This window comes from Frankliniella occidentalis, unplaced genomic scaffold, assembly GCF_000697945.3.
Source record: "Frankliniella occidentalis isolate FOCC.00 unplaced genomic scaffold, Focc_3.1 Scaffold470, whole genome shotgun sequence".
Lineage (NCBI taxonomy): Eukaryota > Metazoa > Arthropoda > Insecta > Thysanoptera > Thripidae > Frankliniella > Frankliniella occidentalis.
In genome coordinates, this window is record NW_026267588.1 from 148,704 (window position 1) to 166,104 (window position 17,401).

General features: G+C 54.8%; 3 protein-coding genes across 3 annotated transcripts in view; 2 read left to right on the top strand and 1 right to left on the bottom strand.

Annotated features, from left to right (window-relative positions):
• LOC113206165 (dynein axonemal heavy chain 7) overlaps window positions 1–12,388 on the top strand; it is a 13,406-nt gene extending 1,018 nt beyond the window's left edge. Inside the window, 26 exon segments of the mRNA XM_052274936.1 lie at window positions 66–122; window positions 124–381; window positions 606–1,041; window positions 1,118–1,351; window positions 1,426–1,587; window positions 1,680–2,078; window positions 2,154–2,474; window positions 2,810–3,058; window positions 3,431–4,027; window positions 4,112–4,279; window positions 4,356–4,589; window positions 4,678–4,917; window positions 5,019–5,294; window positions 5,376–5,591; window positions 5,667–5,797; window positions 5,872–6,490; window positions 6,562–7,296; window positions 7,367–8,503; window positions 8,576–8,767; window positions 9,129–9,386; window positions 9,710–10,045; window positions 10,137–10,247; window positions 10,431–10,760; window positions 10,839–11,273; window positions 11,353–11,550; window positions 11,916–12,388. Of these exon segments, the coding sequence (XP_052130896.1) occupies window positions 66–122; window positions 124–381; window positions 606–1,041; window positions 1,118–1,351; window positions 1,426–1,587; window positions 1,680–2,078; window positions 2,154–2,474; window positions 2,810–3,058; window positions 3,431–4,027; window positions 4,112–4,279; window positions 4,356–4,589; window positions 4,678–4,917; window positions 5,019–5,294; window positions 5,376–5,591; window positions 5,667–5,797; window positions 5,872–6,490; window positions 6,562–7,296; window positions 7,367–8,503; window positions 8,576–8,767; window positions 9,129–9,386; window positions 9,710–10,045; window positions 10,137–10,247; window positions 10,431–10,760; window positions 10,839–11,273; window positions 11,353–11,550; window positions 11,916–12,146 (8,560 nt within the window). The 3' untranslated portion in view covers window positions 12,147–12,388.
• Window positions 12,385–13,091, bottom strand: LOC113206164 (uncharacterized). The gene is made up of 2 exons (XM_026422106.2): window positions 12,925–13,091; window positions 12,385–12,813 (listed from the first exon to the last, which is right to left on the bottom strand). Exons 1-2 carry the CDS (start codon window positions 13,065–13,067, stop codon window positions 12,456–12,458), a joined length of 501 nt encoding a protein of 166 aa, XP_026277891.2. The 5' UTR covers window positions 13,068–13,091; the 3' UTR covers window positions 12,385–12,455.
• A 71-nt stretch (window positions 13,092–13,162) lies between these two features.
• LOC113206157 (uncharacterized) lies at window positions 13,163–17,215 on the top strand. Its single transcript, XM_026422096.2, has 6 exons — window positions 13,163–14,402; window positions 14,491–14,600; window positions 14,688–14,879; window positions 14,959–15,117; window positions 15,216–15,469; window positions 15,559–17,215. Exons 1-6 carry the CDS (start codon window positions 13,301–13,303, stop codon window positions 16,730–16,732), a joined length of 2,991 nt encoding a protein of 996 aa, XP_026277881.1. The 5' UTR covers window positions 13,163–13,300; the 3' UTR covers window positions 16,733–17,215.
• Window positions 17,216–17,401: the final 186 nt, after the last annotated feature.

Here is a 17,401-nt window from a genome sequence, read left to right on the forward strand (position 1 = left end):
TGAATTTGTATGATTTTTTTTTCGTGATTTTTTCTAGGGGTATACACTGATTTTATTGAGTGAAGGACCCCTCGGTTCAAACCGACCAGTTTCCTCTATCGGCAATTAGGTTTAGTGACCCTCTTCTCAGGTGTACTGGACGGCCGAGGTCCACAACTGCCTCAAGTCGGGCCACCCTCGCGACCTGGTGAAGTACCACGGCAAGCTCGAGGAGCAGCTGAACGACATCGTGACCCTGGTGCGCGGCAAGCTGTCCCGCCAGACCCGGGTCACCCTCGGCGCCCTGGTCGTCATCGACGTGCACGCCAAGGACGTGGTATGGGACATGGCCGAGAAGAGCGTGTCCTCGGAGCAGGACTTCCAGTGGCTGGCACAGCTCAGGTAGGTAGGTGAGCCAGGTGAGCCAGAGTGGAGCCCCCGGGTGGTAGGCAACACCGCTGTAACGCATGCTAGGATGCGGTTGGATTGCCTACCTCCTCGGCGCTCCCATCCGTGAGGTAGCTAGCTAGCCCAACGGGGGACGCCCCACCCCGCTGACAAAACAAACAACGCAGCACTACTGCCTGCAGTACACTAAGCTTGCCGACACTTTGGGCCGGATGCAGGTACTACTGGGAGGACAACTGCCTGGTGCGGCTCATCAACGCCACGGTGCCGTACGCGTACGAGTACCTGGGCAACACGCCCCGCCTCGTCATCACGCCGCTCACGGACCGCTGCTACCGCACGCTCATCGGCGCCTACCACCTGCACCTCAACGGCGCCCCGGAGGGCCCCGCCGGCACGGGCAAGACGGAGACCACCAAGGACCTGGCCAAGGCGCTGGCCGTGCAGTGCATCGTCTTCAACTGCTCCGACGGCCTCGACTACATCGCCATGGGCAAGTTCTTCAAGGGGCTCGCGTCGTCCGGGGCGTGGGCCTGCTTCGACGAGTTCAACCGCATCGAGCTGGAGGTGCTGTCCGTGGTGGCGCAGCAAATCCTGTGCATCATCGTCGCCATCCAGGCGAACGAGACCACGCTCAACTTCGAGGGCACTCAGGTGAGCACGATTGCAATCTATGGCTAGGGGTTCTTGTATCGGTTAACATGAGGCGATCCTCGCGACCGTTTTGTAGCTCAAGCTGAACCCATCGTGCTATATCTGCATCACGATGAACCCCGGGTACGCGGGTCGCTCGGAGCTGCCGGACAACCTCAAGGTGCTGTTCCGCACCGTGGCCATGATGGTCCCGGACTACGCCCTCATCGGCGAGATCTCCCTGTACTCGTACGGCTACGTGGACGCGCGCGCCCTCTCCGTCAAGATCGTCACCACCTACCGCCTGTGCTCCGAACAGCTGTCGTCGCAGGTGTTTGAATGTCCTACGATCCCTCCCTAGGCGCCCTTCTCGCTGGTTGCTTACGCCGACGTCGCCTGTTACAGTCGCACTACGACTACGGCATGCGCGCGGTCAAGAGCGTCCTGTCTGCGGCCGGCAACCTCAAGCTCAAGTACCCCGCCGAGAAGGAGGAGATCCTGCTGCTGCGCTCCATCATCGACGTCAACCTGCCCAAGTTCCTCAACCACGACGTGCCGCTGTTCCAGGTTAGCGTACTACTTACTGTTAGTCACGTTCGCGGTTAGTTTGTGCTTGTTCACCGCAATGTAAACAACCTCAACTCCCGTCACCACCACAGGGCATCATCTCGGACCTGTTCCCTGGCGTGACCCTGCCCGAGCTAGACTACTCCCAGATGAAGGAGGCCCTGGGCGCCGTGTGCGCGCGCCGCAACCTGCAGCCCGTCGACTACTTCGTCACCAAGGTGGTGCAGACCTACGAGATGATGGTGGTCCGCCACGGCTTCATGCTCGTGGGGGAGCCCTTCAGCGGCAAGACCTGCGCGCTGCACGCGCTCGCCGAGGCCCTCGGCATGATGGCCGAGCAGCCGGGCTGCGAGGAGGTCGGCGTCGACTACTTCACGCTCAACCCCAAGTCCATCACGCTGGGGCAGCTCTACGGCCAGTTCGACCCCGTCTCCTACGAGTGGTCCGACGGCGTGGTGGCGCTCGCCTTCCGCCAGTTCGCCATGGCGCAGGTGAGCCCACCTCCCCGCTGCCTCCCTGGAGGTCCCCGCCCCGCCACACCCCTGGCTAATTTCACTCCATTGTAGGACGGAAGGCGGAAGTGGCTCATCTTCGACGGCCCCGTGGACGCGGTGTGGATCGAGAACATGAACACGGTGCTGGACGACAACAAGAAGCTGTGCCTCACGTCCGGGGAGGTCATCACCATGTCGCCCACCATGTCCATGATCTTCGAGGTCATGGACCTGCTGCAGGCGTCGCCCGCCACCGTGTCCCGGTGTGGCATGATCTACCAGGAGCCCAGCGCTCTGGGCTGGCGACCGCTCGCCGACTCGTGGCTCCGAGCACCCCCGCAGGTAACGACTGGCTCGCCCCGGGAGCTGCCCGTCCTCACAGACAACAACAGTGTCCGTAGCTCAATGGTTCTCTGCTTGGCGCCCGACAGGGTGGCGGTAGTGGTTCGCGGCGCCCGCCCGGCCCTGCAGTGTCCGGGATGAGCGGCCTGACGGGTGCGGGGGCCGGCGACGCCGAGGGCCCGGGGACCGCCGCCCCCATGGCCGCTCTGAGCGTTAGTCAGACGCACGGCCCGGGGGCGCACGCCCAGGGGCAGAGCGACACGACGATGCGGCCGACGGGGGCACCCGCGCGCTGGAAGGAGGAGTACGCCACTGTAAGAAAAGACGGACCTTGAGATAGAGTTAGTTAAACACGTCTGGGGCTGGAAACTTGGTTGTGCCCGCAGCTCATCAGCGACCTGCTCGACTGGCTGGTGCCCGCGTGCACGCACTTCCTGCGCCGCCAGTGCAGCCAGGTGCTGGACGCGGGCGTGTCCAACACGGTCCGCGGCGTCCTGCAGCTGGCCGAGATGCTGCTGGACGAGGCGACGCAGTCATGGGACGACTTCGAGAAGTACGTCGCCAACTGGACGCACGCCACCTTCCTGTACGCCGGCGTGTGGGGCTTCGGCGGCGCGCTGGACCAGGCGTCACAGGTAGTGGACCTCGTCTGTTGAGGAGCCCATGAGCGTCCCGAGTCCCCATGACGCGGACCAGACGACGCGAGGGAACGGTTCGGGCGCTGGCAGGGCGGCGGCCCGCTCCACGGAGCTGTGCGGCGGGTTTGCCCACCCGGCGGGTTGCAGGCGCTGTCACTCGTATGGCCTCGGCCGACAGCTGCTAGAACTCTTTCCTTGCTCCGGCACGGCTCGACGACGAAATGAGAACACTTTTCAAAGTCAAAGCTAAAAAACGACCCAGTTTTCGTCGCGTCGCTTAGGGAAACGTCACCTTGGGAAAAGTTCATTGGTCATTTCCCATTTGTCCGAATACGGGATCACACGGATCAACTGTCGTTCAACTCGCAGGAGAAGTTTGACGAGTTCTACAAGGAGCTCTGGCGCGGCAACAACGAGGCCTACCCCGTGCCGGAGAGCGTCGGCCCCGTGGAGCTGTCCATCCCGAACGAGGGCCTGCTGTACGACTACGTGTTCGTGTACCGGCAGAAGGGCGCGTGGAAGCACTGGCCCGAGCTGCTGCGCTCCGTCAAGATGACCGAGACCATCAACATCCAGCAGATGGTCGTGCCGACCGTCGAGTCCGTCAAGTACGTGCACCTGCTCGAGATGCACGTGCGGCACGGGGTGCCGTTCCTGCTGGTGGGGCCGACGGGCACGGGCAAGAGCTTCTACATCCAGGACCTGCTCATGAACAAGCTGGACCAGGAGCAGTACCTGCCCGCCTTCCTCACCTTCACCGTGCAGACGTCCGCCAACCAGACCCAGGACCTGGTGCTGTCCAAGCTGCACAAGCGGCGGCGCGGCCAGTACGGCGCGCCGCCCGGCAAGAAGTGCGTCATCTTCGTGGACGATATGAACATGCCGCAGAAGGAGGTGTACGGCGCGCAGCCGGCCATCGAGCTGCTGCGCCAGTACTTCGACCACGGCAACTGGTTCGACCTCAAGGTGCGTGGTGCTGCGCGACGCGGCCGCGAGGGTCGACGTGGTGCGATAGGCCTTCCAACAAACCTTGCTTTTGTCCTCCTCCAGGACTGCTCCAAACTCCTCCTCGACGGCATCCTGCTGGTGACGGCGTGCGGCCCGCCCGGGGGCAGCCGTCAGGACGTGTACCGCCGCTTCCTGCGTCACTTCAAGCTGTACTCCATCAACTCGTTCAGCGAGGACAGCGTGACCAAGATCTTCACCAACGTCCTGCAGGTGCTGTTCGCCGCATTTTCGGTCTCTCTATTTGTTTTTACGCTCCCCTCACACGCCGCTACCATATTGTTTTCAGGTGGGGCTGCGTCGCACCGGCTTCGGGCAGGACGCGGCGCAGTCCATCCAGTGCGTGGTGGCGGCCACGCTCGAGGTGTACCTGGCGGCGATGCGCGAGCTGAGGCCCACGCCCGCCAAGTCGCACTACGTGTTCAACCTGCGCGACGTGGCCCGCGTGGTGCAGGGCTGCTCGCTCGCCCGCAAGGAGTCCGTGGACAGCAAGCGCTTCTTCGTCAACCTGTGGACGCACGAGGTTCGCCGCGAGTTCAGACGAAGTTCCGTGAAAAGTTACCCACTCCTTTTAAGTTGGAATGAAATTATATCGTGAACTCTCTCTCTAGGTCCTGCGCGTGTTCTACGACCGACTGGTGGACGACGCTGACCGCGACTGGCTGTTCGCACTCATCCGGCACTGCGTGCAGAGCCACTTCAAGGAGAGCCTCGACGTCTGCCTGGAGAACCAGTGCGACGAGCAGGGCGTCGTCACCCGGGAGGCGCTCGACACCCTCATCTTCGGCAACTTCATGGACCCGGACGCGGCCGAGGACGACCGGAAGTACGAGGAGATTGCGCGCATCCAGGTCAGTCAGCAGCAGGGTGCTGCTGGTGAGCTGGTGTTCGGGGGGTGTTGCCTGTTGAGAGCGTTTTGAACACGCCGACGGCGTTCGGGTTGCACGCGCAGGACTTCAAGAGCCTGGCCGAGGCAGTCATGGACGAGTTCAACTCGTCGCACAAGACCAAGATCGACGTGGTGCTGTTCAAGTACGCCCTGGTGCACCTGGCGCGCGTGTGCCGGGTGATCGCCTGCCCGGGTGGCTCGGGGCTGCTCGTGGGCGTCGGCGGCTCGGGTCGCCAGTCGCTCACCAGGCTGGGCAACGCCATCATGGGCAGCACCCTCTTCCAGCCGGAGATCACCAAGAACTACGGCGTCAACGACTGGAGGGACGATTTGAAACAGGTCGGACAGCGGCCGTTGCGGTGGTGGTGTTGTCGCGGTGGACGCCGAAGTGTCTCTCATCTCCCCGTTTCTCTCGCGCAGGTCCTCAAGGAGTCGGGCGGCCGCGGCAAGGACACCGTGTTCCTCTTCAACGAGACGCAGATCAAGGAGGAGGTGTTCCTGCAGGACATCGACTCGCTGCTGAACTCGGGAGAGGTGCCCAACATCTTCGCCGTGGACGAGAAGCAGGAGATCCTGGAGCTGGTGCGCCTCGCCGCGCAGGGGGGCAACCGCAACATGGATGTCAGCCCTCTCCAGGTGGGTGCAGGAAGTACAGGGTACAGAAGGTCATGTGCAGTACTTTTCCTGACTAACAATCATGTCTGTGAGCAGGTGTTCGCCTTCTTCATCAACCGCTGCAAACAGAAGCTGCACATGATGCTGTGCTTCAGCCCCATCGGGCCGTCCTTCCGCTCCCGGCTCCGACTCTACCCCTCGCTGGTCAACTGCTGCACCATCGACTGGTTCGTCCCTCAGCCCTCTGTCTTTGCTCTCTGCTGGGAGGGCACTGGTCTAAAGCTCTGCTCTACTCCGACAGGTACGAGATGTGGCCCGAGGACGCCCTCGGCATGGTGGCGACCCGCTACCTGTCCGACGTGGCCCTGGACGCCAACGTGCGCACCAACGCCGTGCAGGCCTGCAAGTACTTCCACGCCACGTCCAAGGTGGCCGCGGACCGGTTCCACGCCGCCACGGGCCGCAAGACGTACATCACGTCGTCGGCGTTCCTCGAGCTCATCAAGTCGTTCGCGCGCCTCACCGTGGCCAAGCAGGAGGAGATCATGGACGCCAAGAACCGCTATATGGGCGGTCTGGACAAGCTCGACTTTGCCGCCGCGCAGGTGGCGCAGATGCAGACGGAGCTGACCAACCTGCAGCCGCGGCTGGCGCAGGCGGTGCGCGAGTCGTCCAAGATGCTGTCCATTATCGAGCAGGAGACGATCAAGGTGGAGCAGGCCACGGACCTGGTGCGGGAGGACGAGAAGGTGGCCAACGCGCAGGCCGAGGCGTCGCAAGCACTCAAGTCCGAGTGCGAGGCGGATCTGGCGCTCGCCATCCCCATCCTCGAGGAGGCCATCAACGCCCTGAACACGCTCAAACCCCAGGACATCACGCTCGTGAAGTCGATGAAGAACCCACCTGACGCCGTCAAAATGGTAAGTGAATAAACAGAAAGGGAGAGGGGTATAGTGAGTGTCAATCCATTTCACCGCGCTCTTCCTTCCAGGTGATGGCGGCCGTGTGCATCATGAGGGACATTGCGCCTGATCGCGTGCCGGACCCGGCCTCCGGCAGGAAGATCCTGGACTACTGGGGCCCCAGCCTCAAGCTCCTGGGGGACATCAACTTCCTGCAGACGCTCAAGGACTACGACAAGGACAACATCCCGCCCGCGCTCATGGCCAAGATACGCAAGGAGTACCTGCCCAACAAGGACTTCAAGCCGAGCATCGTGGCCAAGGCGTCGAGCGCGGCCGAGGGCCTCTGCAAGTGGATCATCGCCATGGACATGTACGACGTCGTCGCCAAGGAGGTGGCGCCCAAGAAGGCCAAGCTGGAGATCGCCGAGAAGGAGTACGCCGCCACCATGGCCCTCCTGGACGAGAAGCGAGGCCAGGTGCGCGCGCTGGAGGACAAGCTGGCGCAGCTGACGGAGCAGCTCAACGAGGCCAACGAGCGCAAGCAGGCCCTCCAGGACGACGTGGCGCTGTGCGAGAGCAAGCTGGAGCGCGCCAACAAGCTCATCAACGGCCTGGGCGGCGAGAAGGCGCGCTGGTCGCAGGCGGCCAAGACCCTGCAGACGAGCTACGACTGCCTGGCCGGCGACATCCTCGTGTCGTGCGGGGTCATCGCCTACCTCTGCACCTTCACGACGCCCTTCCGCGTCGAGGCCGTGGCCAAGTGGCGCGACTACGTGATCCAGCTCAAGATCCCCTCCTCGGCTGAATTCAGTTTTGTCAAGGTGAGTACGGGGCAGGCGCGAGGTCCAGCTCAGCACAGTGCCACTATGACACGCTGCCTTACTTTCTCAGGTGCTGGGATCCGAGATCAAGACGCAGGGCTGGAACATCCACGGCCTGCCCAGGGACGCCTTCTCCATCGAGAACGCCATCATCGTAGACTGCTCCAAGCGGTGGTCGCTTATGGTTGACCCACAGGGCCAGGCCAACAAGTGGATAAAGGGCATGGAGAAGGCCAACGACCTCCAGGTCGCCAAGTTCAGTGACCCCGACTACATGAAGACGGTCGAGTCCTGCGTGTCGACGGGCAGGCCGCTGCTGCTGGAGAACGTGCTGGAGGAGCTGGAGGCGCCCCTGGACCCGGTGCTCTTCCGCATGACGTTCTCGCAGGGCGGCACCACGTTCATCAGCCTCGGCGACAACATCGTGGAGTACCACCCGGCCTTCAAGCTCTACATGACGTCGCGGCTGCGCAACCCGCACTACCTGCCGGACGTCTTCAACAAAGTCACCATCGTCAACTTCGCGCTGACGGTGGAGGGGCTGGAGGACCAGCTCCTGGGCACCGTGGTGGCCAAGGAGCGGCCCGACCTGGAGGACAAGCGCCAGAGTCTGATCGTGCAGAGCGCCGCCAACAAGAAGGCCCTCAGCGACGTGGAGGAGATGATCCTCAAGACGCTGTCGCAGTCCAAGGGCAACATCCTGGAGGACGAGACGGCCATCCGCGTCCTGGACGAGTCCAAGCTGCTCTCGGAGGACATCACCCGCAAGCAAGAGGCCACCCGGGAGACGGAGGAGAAGATCGAGAGCTTCCGCTACAACTACCAGTCCATCGCGAAACACTCGGCCTCGCTGTACTACTGCGTCACGGACCTGCCCAACATCGACCCCATGTACCAGTACTCGCTCGCCTGGTTCATCAACATCTACGTCACGTCCATCGAGACAGCCAACAAGTCCAGGGACCTGGAGCGCCGCCTCGCCTTCCTCACGGACACCTTCACGTACAACTTGTACTGCAACGTGTGCCGCTCCCTCTTCGAGAAGGACAAGCTGCTGTTCTCCTTCATCCTGTGCACCACCATCATGATGGCGCGACGCTCGCTCACCAAGCACGAGCTCAACTTCTTCCTCACGGGGGGAGTGGGCCTCGAGAACCCCACGCCGAACCCGGGCAAACCTTGGCTGCCGGACAAGGCCTGGGACGAGGTAAGGAAAAGCAGGAAACGTGTATACGGAATTCCACAAACCGGAGGCGATCGACGTTCTATTTTCGTTCAGGTTTGCCGCGTGGACGAGGTGCCCGGGTTCGGCGGTTTTCGACAGGCGTTCGTGTCCGGCCTGGGCGAGTGGAAGAAGTACTACGACCTGGCAGAGCCTCAAAGCACGGACCCGCCGCGAGCGTGGACGGGCGGCAAGGACCCCAGCCTGTTCCAGAGACTCATCTGCCTCCGGATGGTGCGGCCCGACAAGGTGAGTCAAGCTGCTGCGGCGACCTAGACAGTCTGTGCTGAGGTGAGATACTCACTGAGCGCCGAGTCGCAGAGAGGAACGCCTGCGAACTACAGGGTAGGCCATCTCGCACTACGTCCAAGTACGGCTGGATGGCCTACCTGCATGTCCGCTGTCCGCAGGGGATTTTGTCATGCATGCCAGCGCCTGCGAACCGGTAGATAGGCCAGCCAGCCCCACTTGGACGTAGTGCGGGATGGCCTACCCGGCAGTTCGCAGGCGTTCGCCCCTGCTGTGGCGATCCTCAGTTCATGGCGTTCCTATTCGGTATGTCAACGCAGTTGCCAAATTTCGGCAAATTATGTTATGTTGTGCTCGTCAGGTGACACACGCCGTGAGCGCGCTGGTGCAGAGTCACCTGGACAAGCGGTACGTGTCGCCGCCGCCCTTCGACATCGCCCGCTCGTACGAGGACTCCAACTGCCTGGCGCCGCTCATCTTCATCCTGTCCCCGGGCGCCGACCCCATGGCCGCGCTGCTCAAGTTCACCACCAAGCTGGGCGTCGGCAACAAGTTCGCGTCCATCTCGCTGGGCCAGGGCCAGGGGCCCATCGCGGCGGCCATGATCAAGGAGGCGCAGGTGAGCACAGGCTGAGAAAAAATGTTCCGTTGCAGCCATCAAAATTTTTTCGATCAGTCTGTTTAAGTCATGGCCATCAAACTTTTAGTCACAGCAACTGAAATTTTGGTTACAGCAACCAAAATTTCGGTTACAGCTACTAAAATGTTGATGCTTACGACTAAACCGGACGGATCGAACGAATAAATTTGATCGTGGCCATCAAAATTTCGGTGTCTGGAACGAAACTTTTCTCTTACTGCACGTGCACGGGTTTGGGCGTGCGGCCGAGTCCGACGGCATCCTGGGGGAGTACATAAAACGTGTCGTCGCTCCTTGTCCAGGCCACCGGGGGCTGGGTGTGCCTCCAGAACTGCCACGTGGCCGAGTCCTTCATGACGCCCCTGGAGAAGATCTGGGAGGGCCTGGACACCAACAACACGGCCCTCGGCTTCCGCCTCTGGCTCACGAGCTACCCGTCGGCGGCCTTCCCCGCCGCCCTGCTGCAGAACGGCGTCAAGATGACCAACGAGCCGCCCACCGGCCTGCAGCAGAACCTGCTCCGCGCCTACCTCTCCGAGCCCGTCAGGGACCCGGAGTTCTTCGAAGGCTGCCCGGGCAAGGACAGAGTGTTTGTCAAACTCCTGTACGGCATCTGCTTCTTCCACGCCGTGATCCAGGTAGGCGTCGACCTGGCTGCCGGCCCTCGTGTCTCCCTTCCTCAATAATTACCCAAAGGACAGAGAAAATAAAATCCTTGACAATCCTCAGGAGCGACGTAAGTTCGGACCCATCGGCTGGAACATCCCGTACGGCTTCAACGAGTCCGACTTTGCCATCTCCGTCCGCCAGCTGCAGATGTTCATCAACGAGTACGAGCAGGTGAGCGGAGCGCAGTGGCGCGCGGACGTCCCGCTCGGGGGCTCTCGCCGTGCTAGCGCCTGCGAACATGTAGATAGGCCAGCCAGCCGTACTTCGGCGTAGTGCAGGATGGCCTACCTTGTAGTTCGCAGGCGTTCGCCTCGTTATCATCGGCCTCGTCACGTTACTGTCTCCCGTGCCCAGGTGCCGTACCAGGCCATCTCCTACCTGACGGGCGAGTGCAACTACGGCGGCCGAGTCACGGACGACTGGGACCGCCGCTCGCTGGTCGTCATCCTGGCCAACTTCATCAACGACGGCGTCGTGCTGGACGCCAACTACGTGTTCTGCCCCGGGGGCGCGCAGTACGGGCTCCCGCGCAAGAACGACTACCGCGAGTACCTGCGGCACGTGGAGGCGCTGCCGACGCTGCCGCCACCCGAGGTCTACGGGCTGCACGCCAACGCGGGCATGACCAAGGACCTGCAGGCCACCAGGGCGCTCGTGGACGCCATGCTCTCCGTCCAGGGCCAGGTGCGGGTCGGGCGAGCAGTCCTTCGTTCACCAGCTCAGTCCGCGTCATGAACCCCTTGCCCGTCGTGTGTCCCGCAGGTGGCGGTCGAGGGCGGCCAGACGGATCAGGTGCTCCTGACGATCGCCGGCGACATCCTGGCCAAGCTGCCGAAGGCCTTCGACCTGGAGCTGGCGGCGCAGCGGTTCCCGGTCTCATACAAGGAGTCCATGAACACGGTCCTCGTGCAGGAGATGGAGCGCTTCAACCGCCTGGTGGACGTGGTGCGCCGGTCCCTGGAGGAGCTGCAGCGCGCCGTCCGCGGCCTCATCGTCATGTCCCCCGAGCTGGACGCCGTGGCGAGCGCGCTGCTCGTGTCGCGGGTGCCCGGCGCCTGGAGCAAGGCGTCGTACCCGAGCCTCAAGCCGCTCGCCAGCTACATCGCGGACCTGTGCGAACGGCTGCGCAGCCTGCAGGACTGGCACGACAACGGCCGCCCGAAGGTCTTCTGGCTCTCGGGATTCTTCTTCACGCAGGTGGGACGCGGGTTGCGCTCGCGCCCCGACTCGTGTTCCCCGGGTACACTTTGACAGCCTCGCGTGTTTTCTTTTCCAGGCCTTCCTGACGGGGGCTATGCAGGACTTCGCCCGCAAATACACGGTCCCCATCGACCAGCTGACGTTCGACTTCCAGGTGCTCGGGGGGGACAGCGTCGCCTCCCCGCCTCAGGACGGCGTGTACTGTCACCGCCTGTTCTTGGAGGGTGCGCGCTGGGACCGCGGGGCGGGCGTGCTCGCAGAGCAGCTGCCAAAGGTGGGTCGGGCGTCCGCAGTTGATCCTTGCACAAATTTCGCGTTTTAGGGGCTATTTGGGTACTTTATTGACAGCCCTTATTGAGGTGTGGGCTAAAAAGATTTTTCAATTATCTGATTTTAAGAGATACTTTAAGAGTTGAAGTTATAATTTGTAACTTTTACTTTATTCCTTTGGAAATAAGTTTGTTATTCGACTTGTCCAACTTTTTTCCACAATATGCATGATTAATATCGGACATATTTCAAAATCGATAACTTTAACTTTTAATTTGACATGTGTTTTGTTACATTGAGTAACTACCACTCATTTGTGTTATGATAAGTTACGGAGCCCTGGCAATGGATGACTTTTGGTGTTTACAGGTACTCAGTGACATTATGCCCATCATCTGGTTCAAGCCAACTCAAAAGCAAGAACTGTCTGAAGGGAGGCGATATCGGTGCCCCTTGTATAGGACTTCAGAGAGGAGAGGCGTCTTGTCAACGACAGGCCACTCAACAAACTTTGTTTTAGCACTCCTATTGGATACAGAGAAACCTCCAAATCATTGGATACAGAGGGGGACTGCTCTATTATCTCAATTAGATGATTAAAAGAAGAGTGCATTCATTCAGAGAGTTGTTTCTCTCTTTGTAAATGACTCCTGACAAATCCTGTCTGGTCTAACAAGCAATGACAATGTGATAAAATTATTGGATTGCATAAGAATGTTTTTTGTAAACTTATCTATTTCAATTGAATATTTGTACATATAACTTTAGCAGACATTTGTATCAGAAAATAAACTTTCTGCATTGAGGAAAACTATGTAACCAAGAGAAAACCAAAGGCTGCTGTCATTATAGGAATTAATTTATTAATAGAGAACTAAATCAACATGAAACAAAACAAATGAATCTTCATTAATAGGGCCTGTGGGGCCAATGAGGCAGCATGCTTGGTGGATGCGTAATGGCATGTCTTCCCTTGAGAATACGTCTCATGAGAATGGCTCTTCCACCAGGAGTTTTTATACGCTCTTCCCACGTGTACTTCAGTCTCTTTTCTTCACGGGGTTTGGGAAAGTAGTTTCGAATTTTATGACGCACTGACAGAAGAGACCAGCCTCCACCGACCACTGCAGGAGCTGCCAAAGCAGCACAGTTCAACACTGGTGCTCCAGGAGCTGGGATGGATGTCGACTGTGAGTGACAGGACGTGAGTTTCGCTGCCAACTGATGCAGCTGGGCTGTTTGTTGGGCAGCTACACTAGTCACTCTCCTGCAACACAAAACAACAGCATTAACAAGAGAGGTTATGACAAAACACTAGTTTCCCATTAGATTTACAGAGAGAGAGGGAGAGCAACATCGCTACTGGAACTGCAATCACCTGAAGAATTTGTAATTGGATGATAAATTGAGAGCCATGATACAGCAGAGAAAACCAGGAGAAAAACAAAGTCTAAAAACTACTATCTTGAGGCCACAAGTATGTGTTCTGTTTAGAGCCAGCTGTCTGTCTGAGTTTCTCATACCTGCAAAACTACGACGGGCGGAACAGTTTGTCATACCTTCCCCTCCCCTCCCCCCTCCCCCTCCTGGAACTGTCTTTTTCCTTTTTGGCAGGCGCAGGCGCGCGCGCTTTCACGTCAGTTTGTTGTCTTTTCTGAAAGCTGTTGTGATTGTGACAGCTTTTTAGGTCGAGGGCAGAAATGGAATTTTAGGTAGGCTCAATTGCTTCAGAGTCAGCTTAGTTTCTCAAAAAAATGAGTGCATCTAGAGTGAGGTTTCTTGCCTCCAAGGCTGCCTCTAAATCTAGAAAGGAGGAAAGCGAAGAAGAAGATTATGACAGTGAAGAAGAGAGATATCAGCGAAATCAAGAGAGGTTACTGAAAAAAGTAGAAGAGAGTGCCTCTGCTATCAGGGCTCTTTCCAAAATCACTCGCCCTTTCATCACAGGAGCATGGAGACTTGAAAGAGAGGAGCAACGACAGCAAAATGAGAGTTCCTGTCAGACTGTGGTTAGTGTACCTTCCCTAAGTAAAGAAAACAAACCTCACTCTTCCTCATCCAAGAAACCAAGTGAGTCATTGAATGAAGTGAATAAAAGCTCAGACAAAGTCGATAGTAGCAGAAGGAAAAGCTTTTGGTCTCCACCCAGGCATGTGAAAGCTACTGATGTTTCCACTATCCTTGAAATGGAGAAGACACCAAGCTGGAAGCCACTGCGTAAAAGTAAAGCAAGACAGTCTCTACTTCACTTAAATATGGAAAATGCCTGTGGATCTCCTGCTGTGCAAGAGGATGAACTAATAACTGCCTTCAAACCTCTCTCTGAAGTAGTTTTAAAACCAGACAGTAGTCCGCATCCAAAACAGTCAACAAAAGTGTCAGAAGAACTGCGTACACCATTGAGAGCAGTTGCAGCCGTGAACCAAGCTTTGGAGCGGAGGAGAAGCTCATCATCATCTTTTGAAAGTAACTCGATCGTTTGTCGCCCATCTCATGTTGAGAATCAGACAAACTCTGAGACTGAGACTAAAAGTCAATGTCAATCTGTACAAACTGAACCGTCAGACAATTGTGACAAGATACCAAATGACGCAGGACAAGATCCGAATCTTGAAAAATTAAATGATTCATTGTCAAGAACTTCCTCTTTCAATGATGAGGAAGAAGATTACCCATTGAAAACACCTAGCAGTAAACTTATAAAAACTCATAAATCACCTGCTAGATGTTCACCCATTCTATTGAAAGCTTTTGGGGAAGAGCATTCTGTAATTCGTGGTTCAATTGGATCCCCTGACAAAGTTGTAAACCTAGATGAGTGTAGCAGTCCTAAGGATCCATCTAAAGTATTAAAGGGTATTTATGTTTACATAATTTTATTTTCTCAAATACATCTTTTAAATCCAATTGGAGTTTGTAGTTATTGTTCTTGATTGCATTTCAGGTGTTGTAGCATATGTGGAGGTGAGGCGCGGCGAGGATGACCGCACTGGTGGGTTCCGCTGGAAGCTGAAACAGCTTGGGGCATCTGTATCTGACACTCTTAATAAAAAGGTAGAGAACTTGTAGTCATCTTAATTTAAAAATTTGTGTTTGATCATTCACTTTATCTGATTCTTTTATTAACTTTTTTTTGTTCAGGTCACCCACGTTGTGTTTCAAGAAGGTTTACTCTCTACTTTCCGCAAGGCCAAACAGCTTGGTACCTGTCTTGTTTCAACTCATTGGGTGATGGCTTGTGATGAAAGTTTTACAAAAGTTGATGAAACCAGATATCCCATTGAAAAATTGTCTCAATATGAACTTGCAGATCCCCTTCAAAAATGTATAAAGGTAAAAGCTTACATTGGAACAAAAACAAGTGCAACCTAGTGTGTTCATTATTATATTATTCCACCTGATTACTTTTCAGAGACCAAAAATCATGTCACCTGACTTGGGCTCTGGAAGAGACGAGAAAGTACTCTCCAGAAGATTACAAAGGAGGAGTGTTAAAGTAAACTCCCCGCTCACACGTGCCCCTCAAAAAGTAGACACAGTAATGAATATAATTAAAACACCATCTCCTTTGGTATGTGAAATATAAATACTAGTACTTATACCACGATCTTTTACTAACATCAACATCAAAGATACTAATTAAACTTTTTGAAAATTCTTATTGTTTAGAAATCAAAGTTCCACTTGAACAAGTCCTCACCAAAGTCTAAACTTGAGAAAGATAATCCAGATTCTGATGATGACTGGGATGGATTTCTTGCCATGGTTGAAGCTCAAGTGAGAGAGAAAGCTTCATCAAGAAGAAAAGCTGGAGAAATAAATGAAACCCCTAAAGACTTTGAAACAAGGCTTCAGCAGTTGTTAGGTCGTGGGGAAGATCAGGGACAGAGTAAGAAAGAATCCAATCTTCCTCTAGCTTCCATGTAAGAATCTTTCCCTTTTGATATTGGTTGTTTTTTTGTGTACACCTCTGCCTATAAATCAAATTATTCATTACTTTTCTGTCTGGCAGATTTCACAAAGGAAAAGTGGCAAATCAAACTGAAAAAACTGCTTCTAAAGCCACAAAGAAGAATAAGTCGCCGGGACTTGCTGACTCTTCAGCCTCCAGTTCGGTCATGATGAATTGGCTACAGAGACGTTCTCCTGAAAGTGGTGAGTTGTGTGGTAAACGAGATCTGTTGTCTGCTTCTGCTGCTGCAGCTGCTTCTGCTGCAGCCGATGAAATTCTTCAGAGGATGCTGAAAAAGAATGGAACCAAGTCTGTTCAGCCTATAAAAAAATTAGGAACACCTCAGAAACTGAGTATCAGTACAAATGAAAAAAATGCGTGTTTGAATAAAAGTCTTGCTATTGCATCTGCCAGAACGTCAACTGTAACTAAAGACAGTAACCAAAAGGCTTCTGTATTATCTGCCAAAACGTCAGCTGTAACTAAAGACAGTAACAAAAAGCCTTTTGTATCATCTGCAAAAACATCAACTATAACTAAAGACAATAACCAAAAGCCTTTTGTATTTACTGGATCAAAGGGTACTTTGCAGTCAAACAAACAACCAATGAAGAACAAGAAACTTGATTTTCAAGGAAGTGCTGCTTGTTCTGGAGCTATGCGGAATTGGTTGTCTGGAATGAAGTCCCCTCCTCAACTAACAAAAGTGTTACCAGGGCAGAGTTCTAATACATGCTCCCCTAAAAAGTCCAATGACCTTGTCAAAAAGAGGAAGGCAGCTTCATTTGAGATCGAAGAGATGTCTGAGGACAGTCTGAAATCAAAGAATACCAGTATAAGCAAGAAACACTGTGGAGAGCAAACTCCAACTAAAAAGAGATTTACATTGGATCACCAAGGAATGTCCACTACTGAACTCATTTGTACAAAGTTTGATGAGGGATTGAGAACACCTACCAAAGTTGGCTCAGCCTCTAAAAATAACAAGAAGAGCTCCTCAGATTTGACTCCTAGACGACGCTCAATGAGACTTACTCCCAGCAAGTGCACATCACTGCCAAATAGCATCACACCACTTGAGACTGTGGAAGAAGACTCAACTGCAAGATTTAATCAAATTGAATCTTACTCACCAAGGAAATTATCTTCTTCTAAGCCATCTACAAAGAAAACACCGATCAAATGCAGAGATACACCATTAACCATATTTTATTCTAGTAATCCAGTTATCTAAAGGTTAAAGAATCTTTCCTAGAAAGATACAACCTGATTGTTTTGTTGGATTTTCCACCATAACCCACGTCCTGTCTTATCTCTATTACTTTGAATGGAATGATCTCGTCACATATTGTTTGGGAATTTCAGTATTTCTGAGTATTAACTATACCATGTTCTCATTGATGTTTATGTTTAAGGCCCGCATTCTGTCACCATAACCCTTAAAAGACATTTATACGAATCCTTGTCCTAGTAGCATAAACATTATAAGAATATTCTTACTAGGTAATGAAATGTTTTGATGGCATTCCTTGATTAATATGTATGTTCTACTAGGGAAGGACATCACTTCATTTTATGTTTAGCTCTGCATATTTTCATTTCATCAAACTTGCTCTGTTATGAATTATTTGTTGATCAATTACAAAGTCTGACTGATTTACTCAGAAAGGAGGAAGATAGTTCTTGTGTGATAATAAATGTACTGTACTTGTGTTAATTAGTGTACTTTTAAAAGACTTTCTTAGGAGGTACCGCACACGCTATAGTACATAACATGCTCTCTGGAAATTCTTTTAAGTATTTAGATTTGCCAGATCTTTTTCATTCATTACAAGAGTTTTTTTTACCGCCATAGAAATTGAAAGAAATGGCAATCAAGCTGTATCTAATTTGTTTGTTTTAA